This window comes from Pimephales promelas, chromosome 13 (assembly GCF_988280905.1).
Source record: "Pimephales promelas chromosome 13, fPimPro1.hap1.1, whole genome shotgun sequence".
Lineage (NCBI taxonomy): Eukaryota > Metazoa > Chordata > Actinopteri > Cypriniformes > Leuciscidae > Pimephales > Pimephales promelas.
The window spans coordinates 20,951,963-20,970,914 of record NC_142781.1 but is presented as its reverse complement, the minus strand read 5'-3'; the positions used below and the strand labels follow the sequence as shown (position 1 = coordinate 20,970,914).

The window sequence follows — 18,952 nt, the reverse complement described above, 5'->3', positions numbered from 1 at the left end:
TCAGTGGCTCAGTTGATAAAGCGTTGGACTTTAATCAAGAAGACCTGAATTCAATCCCCATACTTGCTTACGTTAAATTGTTGTGATTATATCAAACAATGTACACGACAATGCAAAGAAAAGAGAAAACATAATAAAAGCCCGAACAAACCCAGTGTATGGCTCCTACAGCTCTACTTCCAACCTTATATCTTAAAGTGTAAATAGCAGGCTAACCACCACAATCAATAATATCTACGTTTGTTCCATTTTAATGATAATGCACGTAAGGGACTTTTAATGCAGAAATACTACCGGAAGTAGGAAGTTTAAGTTTTTTTGTGCTCATTATTGTTTTCGTGTTCACACTGCTTTCGGGGCTGGGTCCCTGACAGCTGATGTGATATTTTGGAAAACAAGCTTTTATTTTAAACAAAATACAAGTCAAAGCGTTAAAGAAAGCATTCTTGCCACTCCATTGGATGTAAGTAAGGTAAGATTCGACAGTTAGTCGCGGTTTATTAGCTTCTCAAAAAGGCCCCTGCGCTGTTTATTGTGTCAGCTGACCTTTTTATTTAAAACAACTGTTATTATGACAAATAAAACGCCACGATCTCTGCCTTTAAAAAAAAAAGTGGTGTTATTAGTATTAGTTGTTAGTATTTACTATGCGTGTAACTAATATTCTAATGTTTATAATACAATAATTACAATATTCATATAACGTTACTGTGGTATTTTCATGGATCCCATGGTACTTTCCAGTACATATTTGTGAATAATGGATAAGTTACTTACATGAATAAAATGAAATTGACATGAATGTGCTATTTTTATGGCCATCAGTATAGTAAGTATAGCATCGACCAGCAGAATGCCCATTATGTTTATGTACAAAATGTTTAGTGGAAGTAGCCTTATGTTTGCTGATTCCCAAGACCCAATTGTGCTTTTAATTTCAGGAATAAACATGACTGCCATCAAGCACGCCCTTCAGAGGGATATTTTCACCCCCAATGACGAGCGTCTGCTAAGCATCGTCAATGTCTGCAAGGCAGGAAAAAAGAAGAAGAACTGTTTCCTATGTGCCACAGGTAGAACACAGACACAGTCTGACCCCGCATATCCATGTCCAGATCACATCAGTAAACGTTTATCGATTATATTACCTTATCAATTCTGTTTATTATCCTCAGTGACTACAGAGCGTCCAGTGCAGGTGAAGGTGGTGAAAGTGAAGAAGTCAGATAAAGGAGATTTCTATAAGAGACAGATGGCCTGGGAACTACGAGACCTGACAGAGGTTGATGCCAAAGATGCCACTAAGGTCAGAGGTCATATGTGGAATTTTATCAATATCAATTCAGACATGAAGTAAAGATCAGTAATAGAATATCTATTACTTAAATATTATATTAGATGCATGATATATCTGTACTGTCCAGGGCTGCATTTTCCAAAAGTATTGTAAGCCTAAGAGCATTGAGCTATTGCCACCAATGGTCTCTTTGGTCATCTTAGTTCACAATGCTTTTGAGAAATGCAGCCCAGATTGGTTATTGGGTGATACTGGATACAGTGTTATTTTATTATTATTTATATATTATTTATATATTATTATTATTATTTTTTTTTCATCTAATATTTATATTTTCTTTTATTTCAGCTTGATTTAAAATTAACAAAAAACGATTTAAGTTAACAATACCAACACTGATTGGATTATTATTATTTAAATAATTTCATTTAAACTTTACATTACCCTTGTCATCACCTAATGCTCACTTAAAGTTAATCTTTAAAAACACTAATCATTTAAATCTCAAATATATTTTAATGTTGTGATGCCTACATTTATTTGTAGCACTTAAAGTGTTTTATATTTTAATTATTTAGAAAAATGTACTTAATATGGTTATTGGCCATAACATATTAGATAAAATAATTATCAAATTGGTATTGACCTGAATTTACTGAGAAAATCTTGTACTTTTTTTCATTTCTTCCATTCTTCAGGAAAATCCAGAGTTTGACCTCCATTTTGAGAAGGTTTATCGGTGGGTGGCGAGCAGCACTGCAGAGAAGAATTCGTTCATCTCATGTATCTGGAAACTGAACCAGCGTTACCTTCGCAAGAAAGTGGAGTTTGTAAACGTCAGTCCTCAGCTGCTGGAAGGTATGGCTCACTACTGCTCCTGGTCTGGGGAAATAATAGCATGTTGTTAAACTACCAGTGTGGTTCTAATATGTAATTACCTTAGCCCTTTGATAGAAACAATTCTTAAAGCTTATACATATAACTATTACATTTGCAGTGGTAGGAACTCAAACTAGTTTCTGTTTTCCTGCAACTAGTGTTCTCTCTCTTTTACTTTTTCTGAGCTCTTTGGGTTTCTGCAATGTCTATTTGGGTGTCCCTTAATGCTTTAACCTGATCTGTGCTATTCTCTTTAAATCTCTCACTGGCCAGAGCTTCCTAAAGCTGAAGGTTTGTACGCTGTTTTTTCTTCCATTTTCCATCCTCCTCCATTTCACTTCTTCAGTTCCCCTCATTAATGGTCATTCTTTCCTTCCATTAATTAATTTTAAAACCACATATGCAGATATCAGGGAACATTTGCACAATGCTCACTCTTTAGATTTGTTTGTGTGCATGTGTTTATTTTAATAAGTGTTACTTGCATTATATTTATGGAGTAGTTTAGTTCACATACTCACATACATACTGTTCAAAAGCTTGGGATCGGTACGATTTTATAAATGAATAATACATTATTTTTAAGTCTCTTATGCTTACCAAGGCTGCATTTATTTGATTTGCTTGTCTTCAGTGTCACATGATCCTTCAGAAATCATTCTAAAATAATGATTTGCTGCTCAGGTAACATTTCTTACTATTATCAAAAGGTTTTTGTGGACTTTTTTTTCAGGATTTTTTGATGGATAGTTCAAAAGAACAGTTAACTTTTGATTAATTTAATGCATCCTTGCTGAATAAAAGTAATAATTTGCACTATTACAACAATACTGACCACCAACTTTTAAACGGTAGTATATTACATCAATATGATGACCATATGAGTGCTGTTGTAATGCTCACTTTCTCATTCCTTTCCCCCAGAGTCGGTCCCGAGCGGAGAGAGTCAGAGTGTAGCCGGAGGAGATGAGGATGCTCTGGACGATTACCAGGAGCTGAACGCCCGTGAGGAGCAGGACATTGAGAGCATGATGGAGGTCTGCGAGTACGCCATTTCCAACGCAGAGGCCTTTGCTGAGAAACTGTCCCGTGAGCTACAGGTCCTAGATGGGGTGAGTTTATTAAAGTTTGTTAACAATAGAAGTAGTTCATCGGGATTTCATCAGAACCATTATCTATATTGAGCGTGCAGTAATTATCTAAATGTTGAGCTAAATGTTCTTAAAGTTTGTCTGATTAGGGAATAGTGGATAGTCCCATATCAAAAATGAAATGGGTTTATTTTTGGTGTTCGTGAATGATAATATTTCTTCTTTTCTCCTCAGGCTAACATCCAGTCCATCATGGCCTCTGAGAAGCAGGTGAACATCCTGATGCAGCTGCTGGATCAGGCTCTGTCAGAGGTGGATAACATCGAAGGCAAGTTGCTCAGTTACGAGGAGATGCTGCAGAGCGTGAAGGAGCAGATGGACCAGATCTCCCAGAGCAACCGCCTCATTCAGATTAGCAACACCAACAACGGCAAACTACTGGATGAGATCCAGTTCCTCGTGGTATGTTATAGATAGAGCACAGTTGGGCTGTCAAATAAAAATTAGAATCTTGAATAATCATAGAATTGAAAAAAAAAAAACCCAGATTCGAATGCAAAAAGGAGATGCTCGAGATGCGGTGATATGTAAGAATCGTTGTTGCATTTTAATGTTTTTGCTAGCCTATCCAGTTGAACTAATTTAAAACTCAATGAGAAGCTCAATGTGGAGAACATCTAGGTTATGTCAAAACCGCAACCAAGCTGTCACACTGAACACGTTTTTTAGACTGTCACCTTTGACAGTTGCACTCGTGTCTCGCAAAAGAGAGCTGCATGCCACATATTTTATATAAACTTCTGTTTATATAAACTTATTTATTTATTTAAAATACCATGGCAAGCAAATAGTGTGCTTCTGTACTGCTTGTGTTTTAATATTAAAACGAAACTCCAATAAAAGATTATTGGTATGATTAGAATTCGTCCATTATTAACGCTTTAACTTTTTTTTTTTATTCGTGGTAGAACTACATGGATCTATCAAAAGGGCACATCAAGGCTTTGCAAGAAGGAGATTTGTCTTCTCCTAAGGGCATCGAGGCCTGCATCAACGCTTCTGAGGCTCTGTCACAGTGCATGAATGTAGCGCTCAAACCAGGTACTGCTCTCATACTGTACATCACTCATTTTGTGATAAGAGCACTTTCAGGTGAGCATGAGCATTATTGCTAATGTTTGCATTATGTTCAGGTCACGATAAGCTGATGGCAGTCAAGCAGCAGCAGCATCTTTTTTCTGAACTCAGAGATGCCTTTGCCCGCCGTCTCACCAACCACCTCAACAACGTGTTTGTGCACCAGGTAACATATTCCACATGTAGTACACAGGTAAAGTACATGCACACCTTAAATGTATGGCAATGGGCTTTCTTTCCTTTTTTTCTATGAGTCTTTTATCTACCTCTGTCTGTGATTGATTCTTTCTCCTGTGTTCCTGTTTGGCCACCAGTCGTGTCTCTCTATATCCCTTTACTACACTGTGCTTTCTGTTCCTCTGTCAGTTCAACCACTTCAGTCACTTCAAAATGACCATCCCTCAGTTCTATAGGTCGTCCTGTCTGTCACTCCCTGTGAGTACGCCCACTCCAGCATCCTGTTTGACCCGCCCACTCTTAACAGTCACGCAACTCCTCTTTCTTAGACCTAACTGTCTCATCAGTGCTTCTCTCTCCATGGAAACATTTCATTTAAGCATGTTCATGGTGATGTAATCCAAACGTTCTCATCTTAGGCTTCTAAGATGATCTCCCCATAAACCTCCTTGCCAACATCATACTTGTGTTAGTAGTTGCTGATTTTGTCCCCTGAAGATGTGAAGGGGTCTTCATTGCCTTGTTTTGCTCACTCTCCGATGGAATTATGGGATGCTCGTGAGAAGATATGGCCTAGTCAGCATGCAGTTCCTGTAGTGTTTGCCTTTATGATATGGATGTTTTATAGATGCATTGAGAGGAACTGATTGAATGTGAGAATTTTTTGTGGCAGTGTTCATGGATTTGTGACGCTTGGTGGTTGTTACCCAACTAATTATGGTAACGGTTTGAACTCGGTGTCACTGTAATTTAACAGCAATCTTTTGTGTGATAGTAGGGCTGGGTGTTTATACAGATTTCAACATTTATTTTGACACCAATACACAAACTCTAGATTTGATTCCATCATAATGTCCATTTTCTGTAAGGAAGATATTCTCTCTCTTCTGCTGCTGTACACTTTTTTTAATAGGGCAACTCTGGTTGTACAGTATGTTTTTAATTAAGTGAAAATAACCAGTTCATAAATTAAACTGCACGGTCACACTCTATGTTTTGATTCACTAAAAATAACCTGTTCATAAGAGTAATTTGTTCATAAATCAGACTGGTCATGCTGTATGTTTTTGATTCACTGAAATTGAACTGGTTCCTTCAGGACTTTTTTCTTTTTCTCGAATTTGTTTTTGCTTGCAGCCCACAAGGACTTCTCAATAAAAAAAAACAGTTATTTTACCATTCATTTTCTGTAAACAAGTCATTTATTAAATCACATTCAATACAGACTGCGAATTTATGTTCACAAATCTGATTTTTAAAATATATTTTTACACAGCCACTGAAAATAGTCATAGAGCAAACATAAGTCAATGGGACTTCTGTTCAAATAATGTAAGTCCACGAAATGTTGCATTATATAAGTCCATTATCATTTGTAACCCCTCACACTGTACCCTTATCATCAGTTACAGTAGCCATTAAAATGCTATCATAATATTACTACAATGTCTTATCCTCATGTCCATGGCAGTGTCAGCAGATTTTGTAAAATATGTTTTCAAACATGGGACTTCGATATTAAAATTGGTCTAATAAAGATCACGATTAATCAGAAAATCTGTATTTTGTCCCAGCCCTGTGTGGGAGTGAGAGTTTGTGTGTTTTCCTTAATATTAACTTGCTTCGAAGTGTTTCCACTCACTAATTCTGTCTGTGTGTTTGTGTGTAGGGACATGATCAGAGCTCCACACTGTCCCAGCACACAGCTGACCTGACACTACCCAAACACAGCCCTCTGCACAGAGACCTGCTCAGATATGCCAAACTGATGGAGTGGCTGAAGAACACCCAGAGGGAGAAATATGAGGGCCTCTCCAGGGTGAGTGTTTCTCACTTTCATCGCTGCCTTGATTATCATGACTGATATCAGGCAACAATGAGGTTTGGAAGCATTCTGTCACATTTATACAAATTGTTCCGTCTTGATAGTCATTAAAGTGTATGGAAACTCTAATCAGTAGAGCATGTGGCAAAAGTCAAGGACAAAAACATTATTAAATCCTATAACATTCTTACTTTTCGTAGCACTACAGATTATTACATTACAGCATCACAATAAGATTCTCATTTAAGTCATAGTGAATTGCTGTTTGTGACCAGTTTTACTGAGAACAAAAGTATGTTACAAAGTATGTTACATGTATATCAGAATGAATGAAGAATATGCTAAACAAATGTCTCAATAGCTATCTTAAGTTAACAATCTCCGATAGTAGGCACAGCCTAAGTGACATCAGCAGAGCAGGAAGGCTGTTTTTAGAGGTTTAAAATTACAAAAATATTTTTTTTTTCTCTGAAATAACATGCACTGACGAATCATTCACTTATTAATATGAATTGTTGAATGGTGTACATACCCAACTTGCATTAAGAAAGTAAGTAGGCCCATTTTAATTTATCCCTTAAGATCATAATTGGGACTTTTAAAAACAATTACATCACCAACAGTAATAAAACAAAAAAAAAACCCTGATAAAGTCTATTATCAAATATGACCATCAGTTACAGTAAGCAGCATTAAAATGCCATCATAATAACACTGCAATGTCCTATCCTGATGTACTCTGAGAGCCGGTGGTTTTCCTTTTGGAATGGCAGCATAAGTGGAGGATAAAAGCAGTTAAATTTAATTTCAGCTCTGCTCAGTCTTAATAGTACTGTTAATGTAATTCAATAGACGTTAAACCCAATAAACTCAAGGACAAAGCCATATTTAAGGGTTTAGTTGGAATGATTATTCTTTTTCTGATCATCATCACTCACTTCCAAATTGATTCCCAAATGTTTAAGATGCATTTGTCTGTACCCTCTTCTATTATTAATCTTTAAAATCCAAATGAGATAACTGTTGTGGCCTGGATGTTGCTGTGTGTACTCTGGTTGGATTTCACTTGTTCCCTCTGTCTCTCTCCTCATTATTTCCGATGTTCTTTACACCCTCTTCTAAATGAGAAAAAATGCTGAGAAATAAAAAAAAATTGGAATTTGGTCAAATTCCTGATCCTCCCTTATGTTTTTTTACAGACTTACGTGGATTACATGACCCGACTCTATGAGCGGGAAATTAAGGATTTCTTTGAAGTTGCAAAGATCAAAATGGCTGGCACTAGTAAAGATGGGAAAGGAAAATTTGGTAAGACCGCAATAAAAACAAATTATTTTGTTTGTTTATCAAGAAACTCTTGGAACAGGATTTTTGCCCATGCTATATCTTTAGTCAGTGTGTGTCTTGTGTTTGCTATGTTGTGCGTTTGTCATAGTGTGTGTGCTGTTTGTAATCTACTTGTGTTTTTCTTTCATGTTACACCACATGACAAACACACAGTTTAGAGTTGAATTTTAACTATCCGACTTAAATTTGTAGTGAAATCATTGAGGTGTCAGTCATCGCTTGTCTCTGATATGATGGTGTTACATCATGTTTTCATTGTAATGTCCTGACATGTGCTGCATGGCCCACAGTGTGTGTATTATTACACATGAGTATGCCATTACATGTGCACTAGAGGCATGACACTCACATTGTTTTGTGGGGAAAAAACCTGAATATATGAGATTTCAGGATGTTTAGAAGTGCATTTTACTGAATGCTTCAAAACAGTATAAAAAGGGTATTATTTAGTACTATTTACACTACTGTGCATATGTTTGGGGTTGGTAAAAAATGTAAAACATTATGCTCACCAAGGCTGCATTTATTTGATCAAAAATACAGTAAAATATTGTGAAATATTATTACAATTTAAAGTATTTTTTTCTATGTTAATATGTTTTAAAATAATTTATTCCTGTGAGGGTGAAGCTGAACTTGACGCACAACGTAATGATGAACGCGACTGCTCAGCCCTGTTTGAACCGCGAGAGGCATCAATTGCCATCATTACATTGTGCGTTAATTTTTACTTTGTAAGTTAATTTGACGCACAAATTAATTATATCCCTATTTTCCCTGCTTATGATGGGAAACTTCCAGGTGTAAATAAGATGTTCCTCTTGTTTTTTAACCAGCTTTCATTACTAGTCTCAGCCTCAGCTTTTTCCTCCACATGATGAAAGAAAATGAGCTTTTTGTTTCCAAATGGCCACTGAGCCATAATTCTACTTAGCCTAAATTCAGCCACTGCAGTGCATGTCATATTTGAAAACTTTGACCTTTAACCCCTAACTCTGGCACCATGCTGCATGTTGTAAGCCTAACGTGTCTCTGTCTCTGATGCCTGCCTTTCTAACCGGCCTCCAGCCACGCTTCCGCGGAAAGAGAGTGCTCTCAAACAGGAGACGGAGAGTAAGTATCAGTGCCTCATCCCATGCCTATCCCATAATGCCTTGCTTCCTCTCTTAGTCAAAAGGCATATCTGCCACACAAACGCAGTAAACCATTATCTTCATTTTCAATGTTTCATGTGTATGCAAAACATATTTACAATCTTTTCTAAACTTGAGTTACATGCACCGTTTTATGGATTTCATCTTACCTTATTCACTTTTTTTCTTGATCAAACCTAACCTCAAACGTGTCCAATGATATCAAATTTTAAAATGTTAAATGTTAATGCATCAGGGGTTAAAGGGAAAGGGTTTTGTTATCATGCAATAAATCCTCTATGATCTATATGAGATTATTGTTAGTTGGATTGCTTGCATTGCATTGCATTCAGATCAACGTGCTCGCCAAGGTAAGTTTAATTATCCATATAGAAAAGTGATTTGTATATGAATTAAGTACGTCTGGCAGGTATATTTAACATCCAGTTCATGCTCTAATGGTTTATGTTCTAATGGTCTCTCTCAGGCCTGCATGGAAGTTCTGGGAAGCTTACAGGCTCCACCTCAAGCCTGAATAAACTCGCTGTGAGCAGCTCTAACAGCAGGCGCTCTCAGTCATCTTCTCTGCTTGATATGGGCAACATGTCCGCCTCTGACCTGGACGTAGCAGACAGAACTAGGTTTGATAAGGTATGAAGCCACAAAGACTTGTGGATTGTACTGGCCCAATTTAAAGATGCTGATTGGTTCTGAATTTTCACTTCAAATGCAGATAAATATTGATATTTGTCATGCAAAATATGTTTTAAATCTTACACTACCATTCAAAAGTTTGGGGTCAATAAGATTATTATTAGTATTGTTTAAAATAAATGAAAAGGCCTACTTTTATTGAGCAAGGACATATTAAATTTAATCAAAAATGACAGTAAAGGACCTTTATAATGTTACAAAAGTTCTATTTTTTAAAAATGCTATTTTTTATCTGTTCACTATAGAAAAGTAACAAATGTATCATGCTTTCTACAGAAAAATAATGCAACTGTTTTCAACATTTGATAATCATAAGGAATATTTCTTGAGGACCAAATCAGCATTTTAGATTGTTTTCTAAAGGATCATGTGACACTGAAGACTGTAATAATGATGCTGAAAATTTAGCTTTGCCATCACAGGAATAAATAGCATTTATAATACATTGAAACTGTAGTTTTGATCAAAATAAATGCAGACTTGGTGAGCATAAGACACTTCTTTTAAACATATTATAAAATCCTACCAACCCAACTGAAATTGCCTAGTTTTACAGCTGGAGTAACTCTATTATTTAAAGAAATAATCTCCAGAATATATAATTACCTGATGACAAATAAACCTCAAGCTGAATTAGACAAATCTAAAATTAGATGGGAACATGATTTAGGCACTTGCACAAATAGAAAAGTTTGGAGTATACTATGCAAGCAAGGAAGGAATCACATCTTATTTTAACTCTAGATCTAGACCGACACTATGACTGATTTAATTTACTGTGTTCTGGCAAAAAACAAATGTAGTATTATATCTGTTATACATGGATTCACCTTCCCAGTAGACCCAGATAAATGTTTATTGGGTAATTTCACCAATTCAAACGTATTATTTGCCAAGAAGTGGAAATCAGATACTGTTATTAAAATTAGTCTGTGGTTCATGGAGGTTAATAATTGTATACCTTTAGAAAAGCTAAAGTCCAGTCCTGTTGTCTTTTTCTTTGTCTTGTATTGTCTGTTGTAGAACAGTACAAAGCGAAAATAAAATATTCAACAAGAAAAAAAACTGTACGAACTCCAAACCTTTGAACGGTAGTGTACATATGTCCATTAAGGGTTTGTGGCCTTTTCTGTGTGCTGTTTTCTAGATCTTTGAGCAGGTTTTGAGTGAGCTGGAGCCACTGTGTCTGGCTGAACAGGACTTTATCAGCAAGTTCTTCAAGCTGCAGCAAAATCCTACACTAGCTCAGGTGAGTACACTGTACTGCGTGTATTGTATTTGTGTTTGATGGTGTTTTTAAAGGTGCAGTATGTAATATTGACTGCTCCGGTTATGAAAGATCCAAGGTTTCTCATCGCGGCAACTCGTGCATCAAAATATTCTACGAGTTGCCCAGTGGAAAATACCACATGAGGGGGTGTTCATGTGCATTTTACACGTCGGCTTTTGGCATTTATCATAATTACCGAAGCATGTGAAAGCATCAGTCTCTCTGTAAGGCTGCACTCTGCGACTGGATATTTCTGAGATTTTAGATGAGTAAGATTATTTGTGTGTTTTGTTGCTGTATTCTTCTGAATGTGGGCGGGGAGCAGAAACTCGTTTGCATTTAAAGGGACACACACAAAAACGGAGTGTTTTTTCTCACACCCAAAAATGGGTAAATGTGACAAGCTATAATAAATGATCTGGAGGGTATTTTGAGCTGAAATTTCACAGACACATTCTGGGGACCCCATAGATTTATCAGACTGATCTCATGAAGTAGCGTGTGTATGACACGCCAATTCGTATTTCCATTTTTGGCGTGCTATCAAGACGCATAATCGCCTTTCAGCGTGTTTATGAACGCCGTTGACTTAACGTTATATAAATATATGACTTACCTCAACCCCGTCCCTAAACCTAACCGTCACTGGGGTTAATGGCATTTATGACTGTTCCCTTACCATCCTAGGTAAAAAAAAGATATGACTTGCCTCAACCCCATCCCTAAAATTAACCGTCACTGGGGTTAATGGCATTTATGACTGGAGATTTGACTGCGTGTTCAGACACGCGGAATGACGCGGACGTTAATGGCGTAGACATATACGCATACACACGGATACACGCGGATAGCACACAATGCGTGGAGATAACACGCCACCTGACTCGAAAGTGGCGTATATGTTTACGCAAAAGTCATGATATCATGTTGGATTTATATTACATCGTGTGAAAAGCGGCATAATATGTCACCTTTAATGATGTTCTAAATGCCTCATTAGGCAGAGAATGTGGATGACACCGATGGAACAGTGCACTCCAGACCCACCAGTGAACATAGATATTCAATATCTGAGTGAGTCACAGTTCTCTTGAGCTCTATCAGTCATCCATTTAACAGTCAGATCAAAAAAGCCTTCAAATGCAAAAAATGATCGTACATCCATTTCTCTTGCAGTAAGGACATGGTTCGGATGATGATGAATAAGATCTTTCAGAGCATCGAGACGGAGCTGAACAGTCTGATAGCTTTAGGTGACAAGATAGACAGCTTCAACTCACTCTACATGCTTGTGAAGATGAGTCACCACGTCTGGACAGCCGAAAATGTCGATCCCGCCTCATATCTCAGCACAACACTGGGCAATGTGCTGGTCACTGTCAAGAGAAACTTTGATAAATGCATCGTAAGTTGAGCTCATGATAAGCATCTTTTTATTGATGTTGAGACAAGCATCTGAATCTTCTGATGTTTCTGTTGCTCTTTCAGTTGGTCCAGATTCGTCAGATGGAGGAAGTGAAGATTTCAAAGAAGAGTAAAGTGGGCATTCTGCCGTTTGTCACTGGCTTTGAGGAGTTTGCCAAGCTGGCTGAGGCTATTTTCCGAAACGCAGAGCGACGGGGTGATCTGGATAAAGCCTACATCAAACTCATTAAAGCCGTGTTCCATAATGGTGAGGGTCATAACCAACCAGACCTTTCATACATTTAGTAAATCTTGATTAGATGTGAGAATGCAGGAGAAGCTCTAAATCACTTGAATTGCTATGCTTCAGACATTTTTTGAAATATAAAGATTGAAAACCAGAGTTCTTTTAGTTTTAGTTTTTTATTCTGATGCAACAGACTAATGGTACTTAACATTGTTGAACATTGTGACTGTATTAGAGTTATGGAAAATATTTGATGTTTTCTTTATATACTATATGTAATCAGGTTTAGATTTTGAATATTTCCGGTTTTGCTATATCGTTTGTTTTCCACACTCTTGTCTGTTTGTGTATCCATAGTGGAGAAAGTGGCCAGTGAAAGCCAGAAGACTCCACTTAATGTGGTGATGATGGAGAACTTCCACCATATCTTCTCAACTCTGTCCAGCCTCAAGATCTCCTGTCTGGAGGCAGAGAGAAAGGACGCCAAGCAGAAATACACCGATCATCTGCAGTCCTACGTCATCAACTCACTGGGTCAACCGCTGGAGAAACTAAATGTGAGACAAATCTTTATGGAAACCTGGATTGAGAAGTTTTCCAGTACATCTGTGTAAATGAGTCTTCATCTTTGCATTAGAGTGTAATAAGTGTCCTGGACCATGGTTAATTGTCTTCACATCTTGCAGCACTTCTTTGAGGGTGTAGAGGCTCGCGTAGCCCAGGGCGTGCGAGAAGAAGAAGTGAGCTACCAACTGGCCTTCAATAAACAGGAATTGCGTAAAGTTATTAAAGAATACCCTGGCAAAGAGGTGAAAAAGGGCCTGGACAACCTCTACAGGAAGGTGGATAAGCACCTGTGTGAGGAGGAGAGTCTGTTACAGGTGAAAAAGAACAACAGTCAAATAATGAAACCCTAAATGGCTAAATTGATTATGGTAGGATTCATAATCTTTTGAGATTCTTGAGAATGTCAGTTTAAATGTGATCTTTGATCTGTCCATTAGGTTGTTTGGCACTCCATGCAGGACGAGTTCATTCGGCAATACAAGCACTTTGAGGGCTTGATAAACCGTTGCTACCCGGGGTCTGGCATCACTATGGAGTTCACCATTCAAGACATGCTGGAGTACTTCTCCAGTATCGCTCAGTCCCACTAAAACAGGAAGCTGAGTCATAGTGAGTGAGAGGGAGAGAATGAGTGCTTAATTTGTACATATATTATAGTGCATTTAAGGGAACTAACACTGAAAACCAACAATGCTTCATATAACTTTAGTTTAGTGAATCGCAAATGACTGGACTTTTTTTTTTATTACACTCAACACTAAAAATGTGTGTTGCTGATCTTTCATGCACATGAATGCTGATGAGTATGAGAATGTTCTTTAAAGAAAATCACAAAATAAACGGCCTGGAGTCATATGAAAGTAAATAAAGCATCATTTTTAAAGTAAATTTTCTTTATTTCGTTATTCTTGTAATGTATTGTTGATTATACAGCAGATAGTCGTCTGTTCACTTCATGCCAATTACAATAACAACAATATTAGTGTCCAGACCATGCTGTTCTGTTGTCTGATTCTGATTTATGTCTCTATTGTTCATAAAAAAAATTAACCTGAATCTTAAGTGACTACAATAATGTTGTTCTTCTGTGTTGTTATCGATGTCATAGTTGTGAGGTGGACTGAGATATGACAGCTTTCTGTCCCTCCATTGACAGCAACACAACTACCTCTATGTCACTTTAAAAAGTTCAAAAGGAGATCTTAAAACACCCATAAACTGAGCGGTTTTGTCCAAATATTCTGAAGAGACACGATCGCTGTATATGATTGAATTTATTCACATATAAACATTCATGAACTCGCATCAGTTGTGGTAAGCAAGCTCAATCATGTTCACTCGAGTTTATTAAATTTGAACCAAAATTTGAAAATATTTGGAAAATTTCAAAAATTGAAAATTTGGACCAAACCTCTCAATTCATAAACGGAAAAGTTTTGTGATCTCTTTGTGAACTTTTTTGAATTGTCGCACTGGTAGTGTACAGTCATCAATGGAGGGACAGAGATCTAAAATCTCATCAAAAGCTCTTCATTTGTGTTTCGAATATTGACGAAAGTCTTCCGGGTTTGGAACGTGCGTAATTAATAAGTTCTCATTTTTGGGTTAACTGTCCCTTTAAGAAGTCTACTTTCAAGTGCTCCACCACTAGTTGGAAGTTATGACTAGTTTCCCCCGAAATCTGCTGCTACCCAACCCCCATACTATAGCGCAGCTTTTTCTTCTTCCATCTGAAGTCAGAAGAGTTGGTTGCTTCCCTGAAGCGATGGATGTGTGTTGATCAATTTCTGTATTTTGAGTCACTCACTGTGCCTCGACAAACGGACGGACTCTTTAATGCATGTGATTCACTATGCCTCCTCGCAAGAAGGAGTACGAGATTAAACGAGCGAGCGGATCCCTGATCCACTTCAGACCGCCCGTGAGCGCGACCACCGTGCGAAGACACTCTGCTGTCGTGCCTTCGGTGCTGACGTTCGCCGTGATCGTGGCATCCGGAGGCCTGTTGCTCATGATAGAGAAAGGAATGCTGAACAGCGTGCAGACTCCGCCGCCACGAGCCAACGGGAAGAAAGTGGAGTACCGAATGAGGAGTAGCGACGCAGCTGTGGACGTGGAGTCTCAGGTAATGTAAGCGAGGAGACGCAAGTTCATTAGAATGTGAATGAACACAGCGACGTATTTTGTGAAATTCATCAACATTTTTTTGTATGTTTACATGTAATAATCAGACTTTCTTTGAGTTTCGCGAGTCTGGACATCATTAACTCCAGCAAGTCAAAACATAATGAGCTGCATACCTAAACATTGGGGGATGGCAGTTTTGAGACAGGTCATATACAGTACGGTGTCAAAAAATATGACTTTGACCCTTTACCCACACAATGTATGAATATATTTGCTTTACAAATCTATAAATGTACGACAAAGTGATCATTTAAAAATAAATAACGCACAAACACACTTTTCAATCGAGTTTGAAGTTTGTTAGGTTTCATTTGATGATAGTTTTCCTGTTAAAACCCCAAATAATCCTAAAATGTCTTGTTCTTTATTTGCCCAGCCTAGCTAGTGCACTACTCTCGAGTAACTAGCAAGAAAAGAAATAAAAACATTCAGATAGTCAATGTGTAATCATGCTTTTTTTTTTCAGTGGAAAAGTTCTCAACATCTTTTCCTCTAGCATTATAGCAGTTTTTTTCTGTAACTCCTGGACAGTAGAGTAAAGTAGTGATTTTAAGGCGTTAAGTCCGATTTATACTATTTATATTCTATTACTCCTATTATTCTGACCTATTATTACTCATCTGGTAGATAAGATGGACTTGGCTAAACTTAGCATATGGAAAGCATATTTGATGGTACGAGAAACTCCATATTTCGTTCCAGAAAATATTAAACAACTGCTTAACTTCAAGCCAAGATATGAAATGGAAACTTGGGCCAATTCTTTGAAGTTAAGATTCCTGCTGTGCACTTGACAGAAGCGTGCAATCACATGACATTTCAGCTACCTTCAGCTCGCTCAAGCACTGTAATAAAATCTAGATTATTAGATTGTGATGTTGATTAAAGTAAAATGACGATATTGTAAAATTAATATACATGGTATTCTATTCAATGCTTATAATAATTTCACTGTTGATTTTTTTAACATTGAAAGTGAACACACTCATTCATATATTTTGCAAGATTTTGCAAGTTTCCTTGTGCTTGTATCCTAAAAAATGATTCCTGAATAAGCCTTCAGCGCAGGATATGATCCAATGATGATGAATGTCCAGAGTAAATGTAATTTTGTAAAAAAACGTGTTGGTATACGATACACAACATCACAAAACAACTTTAACCTTTCCTGCGCCTCGAAACTACATCTGTTCTCTCTCCACAGCAAAATTCATATAGTGTTTATATTTTTGGTATAACTATTACCGATTGAAAATTTGACACTTTCTGCATTCAAGTTTTTATGTCTTTATTTTGTGCTAAATATGTATATGCGTCTGTCCCCCAGATTGTACAGGAAATCCGTAATCGCACCATAAGATCAATGTGCGGTCAGAAGAACACGGCTCACAGTGTGTGGTCTCTCAGTCCGCTGCAGAGGAAGACTCTCCTTCAGCACATACTAGTGAATGACGAGCATCACTTCCTGTACTGCTACGTCCCCAAAGTGGCCTGTTCCAATTGGAAACGAGTGCTGAAAGTACTGAGTGGCGCTCTAGCCAACGTGGACGTCAAAGTGAAGATGGATCATCGTGCTGATTTGCTCTTCCTGTCTGACCTTTCGCCAGAAGAGATTCGTCATCGATTACGCCATTATTTTAAATTCATGTTTGTGCGGGAGCCGATGGCCCGCTTGCTTTCTGCATATCGGAACAAGTTTGGCGAAATCGAGGCGTATCAGCGTAAATACGGTGCAGAGATTATACGGCGCTATAGAAAAGGCTACGCGAAGGATAAAAAAATAGCAGGAAATGACGTGACATTCACAGAGTTTGTACGTTATTTACTTGATGAAGACCCGGAGAGGATGAATGAACACTGGATGCCCATCTACAACCTATGCCAACCCTGTGCCATAGAATATGACTTCATTGGCTCGTACGAAAGGCTGGAGAGCGATGCGGCTTACGTTCTGGAACGTGTTGGAGCACCGCAGCACATAGGTTTTCCTGAACGACAGACGTGGTACAAACCAGTCACCAAAGAAACGCTACATTATTACCTTTGCACTGTGCCACAGAAGTTCCTCAAAGATCTTCTGCCCAAATATATTCTGGACTTTTCTCTGTTCGGTTATCCTTTACCCAACACAACCACTGAATATTGTAGGCATTAACAAAGACATTGGTTTATACCTGCTTTATAAGACTGTAATCTTTCAATATGTTAAGATTTTAAATCTTTTTTTTTTTTTTTTACCTGTACAGAATTTAATAAATATTTGAATATAAAACCCTCAGTAGTTTTTGAGAGGTATTTAAGTTCAAACCACTATTTAAAACTGGAAAAGCTAATTTTTTATAATGAGATGCAGTATTATGTCCATATGGGCATAAAATGAAAAACATTGTGCTGTGCGCAAGACTATTATGTGTTTTATATCAGTAAGCAGATGCTTCCATCATTTTATTTTCCTTCATTTACTTTAATAATCATAGTTAATTCTGCTGTCACCCCCATTGTTTTCTTTGTTGATTTGTTTAATCCTTTTACACAAATGAAACGTGATGCTCGAATTGAGAAAATTTGTTAGAAAATTTCTTGAGGCAATTCCTGTTTGTATGTAATGAACCGTTCCGCAGTGTTATTTCATACGACCAAAACAAATATTTTTGACCACAAACTTGAACCCTTCCCATCTGCTGCTTCCTCTGAAAAGATGAGGCTCTGAGTTGAATCCCTAAAGAGGTTCTAAAGAATGCAGTTTCACATCCAAAAGCAGAAGTACTGTACAATGAGGAAATAAAAAATCTTAGAAATCCACAGGCTGGAATTATGTTTTTGTTTTTTTCTTTTCTTGGACGGAGCATAATATTTATTGTAACAGAACAGCTAATAACAAGCTAAAAGTGTTTTGAATCCCACAGGCAAAATAAAAAAAAAAGAATCTAATGAAAGCAGTGAAACTGAAAGCTCTAAGTGAAAGCTCAGTTCACACCCAAAAGCCGAAACGTGAGTATCGTCAACTTTATTCAGCGAATCATTCTTATTCGATTTCTACTTAATAACTCATTGACCAGACTGATCTCATGAAGTAGCGTGTGTATGACACGCCAATTCGTATTTCCATTTTTGGCGTGCTATCAAGACACATAATCGCCTTTCAGCGTGTTTATGAACGCCGTTGACTTAATGTTATATAAATATACGAGTTACCTCAACCCCGTCCCTAAACCTAACTGTCACTGGGGTTAATGGCATTTTGACTGGAGATTTGACTGCGTGTACAGACACGCGGAATGACGCGGACGTTAATGGCGTAGACATACATGCATACACGCGGATAGCTCAAAATGCGTAGAGATAACACACGCCACCTGACTCGAAAGTGGCGTATATGTTTACGCAAAAGTCATGATGTCATGTTGCATTGACACAACATATGAATAGAAAAATGCAGTCTGGAAAAATACACGGGTATACTAAAAGTAAACTTAAGAGCCGTACATGCCAAAAACTATAACAATAAGCACATTTTTTAAAGTCGTCAAAGAATAGCACAATCCAAACCACAACTATATTAACAATGTTGTTGGAAAGCTGTATATTTCAGCTGATGAATAATGAAAAACATTGACAGCCAATCAGAATCTATCTGGCTTTGAAGAACTCAAGAATTTAAAGGGGCAGACAACATA

The 18,952-nt window shown here is 37.5% G+C and overlaps 2 protein-coding genes across 10 annotated transcripts; both read left to right on the top strand.

Annotated features, from left to right (window-relative positions):
* The first annotated feature begins 312 nt into the window (after positions 1–312).
* Positions 313–13,976, top strand: exoc1 (exocyst complex component 1). Of its 9 annotated transcripts, none has more exons than XM_089118607.1 (22): positions 313–472; positions 942–1,073; positions 1,176–1,306; positions 1,646–1,672; positions 1,996–2,155; positions 2,450–2,467; positions 3,101–3,288; positions 3,502–3,729; positions 4,236–4,368; positions 4,461–4,570; positions 4,771–4,839; positions 6,251–6,400; positions 7,606–7,714; positions 8,822–8,866; positions 9,374–9,537; positions 10,748–10,849; positions 11,871–11,944; positions 12,047–12,275; positions 12,359–12,542; positions 12,879–13,078; positions 13,208–13,402; positions 13,526–13,976. In XM_089118607.1, exons 2-22 carry the CDS (start codon positions 950–952, stop codon positions 13,676–13,678), a joined length of 2,793 nt encoding a protein of 930 aa, XP_088974733.1. In that variant the 5' UTR covers positions 313–472; positions 942–949; the 3' UTR covers positions 13,679–13,976. The 9 variants fall into 9 exon arrangements, with proteins under 9 accessions (XP_088974733.1, XP_039548337.2, XP_088974735.1 ...); XM_089118608.1 differs by having other exon boundaries at positions 319–463; XM_039692403.2 differs by lacking the exon at positions 1,646–1,672.
* Positions 13,977–14,712: 736 nt separating this feature from the next.
* chst14 (carbohydrate sulfotransferase 14) lies at positions 14,713–18,077 on the top strand. The gene is made up of 2 exons (XM_039692412.2): positions 14,713–15,213; positions 16,603–18,077. Exons 1-2 carry the CDS (start codon positions 14,941–14,943, stop codon positions 17,428–17,430), a joined length of 1,101 nt encoding a protein of 366 aa, XP_039548346.1. The 5' UTR covers positions 14,713–14,940; the 3' UTR covers positions 17,431–18,077.
* The last annotated feature ends 875 nt before the right edge of the window (positions 18,078–18,952 follow it).

Bases quoted from the DNA above. Each gene is read 5' to 3' on its own strand.
- exoc1 (XM_089118607.1), top strand. From the start codon at position 950: ATGACTGCCATCAAGCACGCCCTTCAGAGGGATATTTTCACCCCCAAT. The intron at 8,867-9,373 runs GTAAGTATCAGT...GGTCTCTCTCAG, and splicing joins TCTCAAACAGGAGACGGAGA to GCCTGCATGGAAGTTCTGGG. The intron at 9,538-10,747 runs GTATGAAGCCAC...GCTGTTTTCTAG, and splicing joins ACAGAACTAGGTTTGATAAG to ATCTTTGAGCAGGTTTTGAG.
- chst14 (XM_039692412.2), top strand. From the start codon at position 14,941: ATGCCTCCTCGCAAGAAGGAGTACGAGATTAAACGAGCGAGCGGATCC. The intron at 15,214-16,602 runs GTAATGTAAGCG...TCTGTCCCCCAG, and splicing joins CTGTGGACGTGGAGTCTCAG to ATTGTACAGGAAATCCGTAA.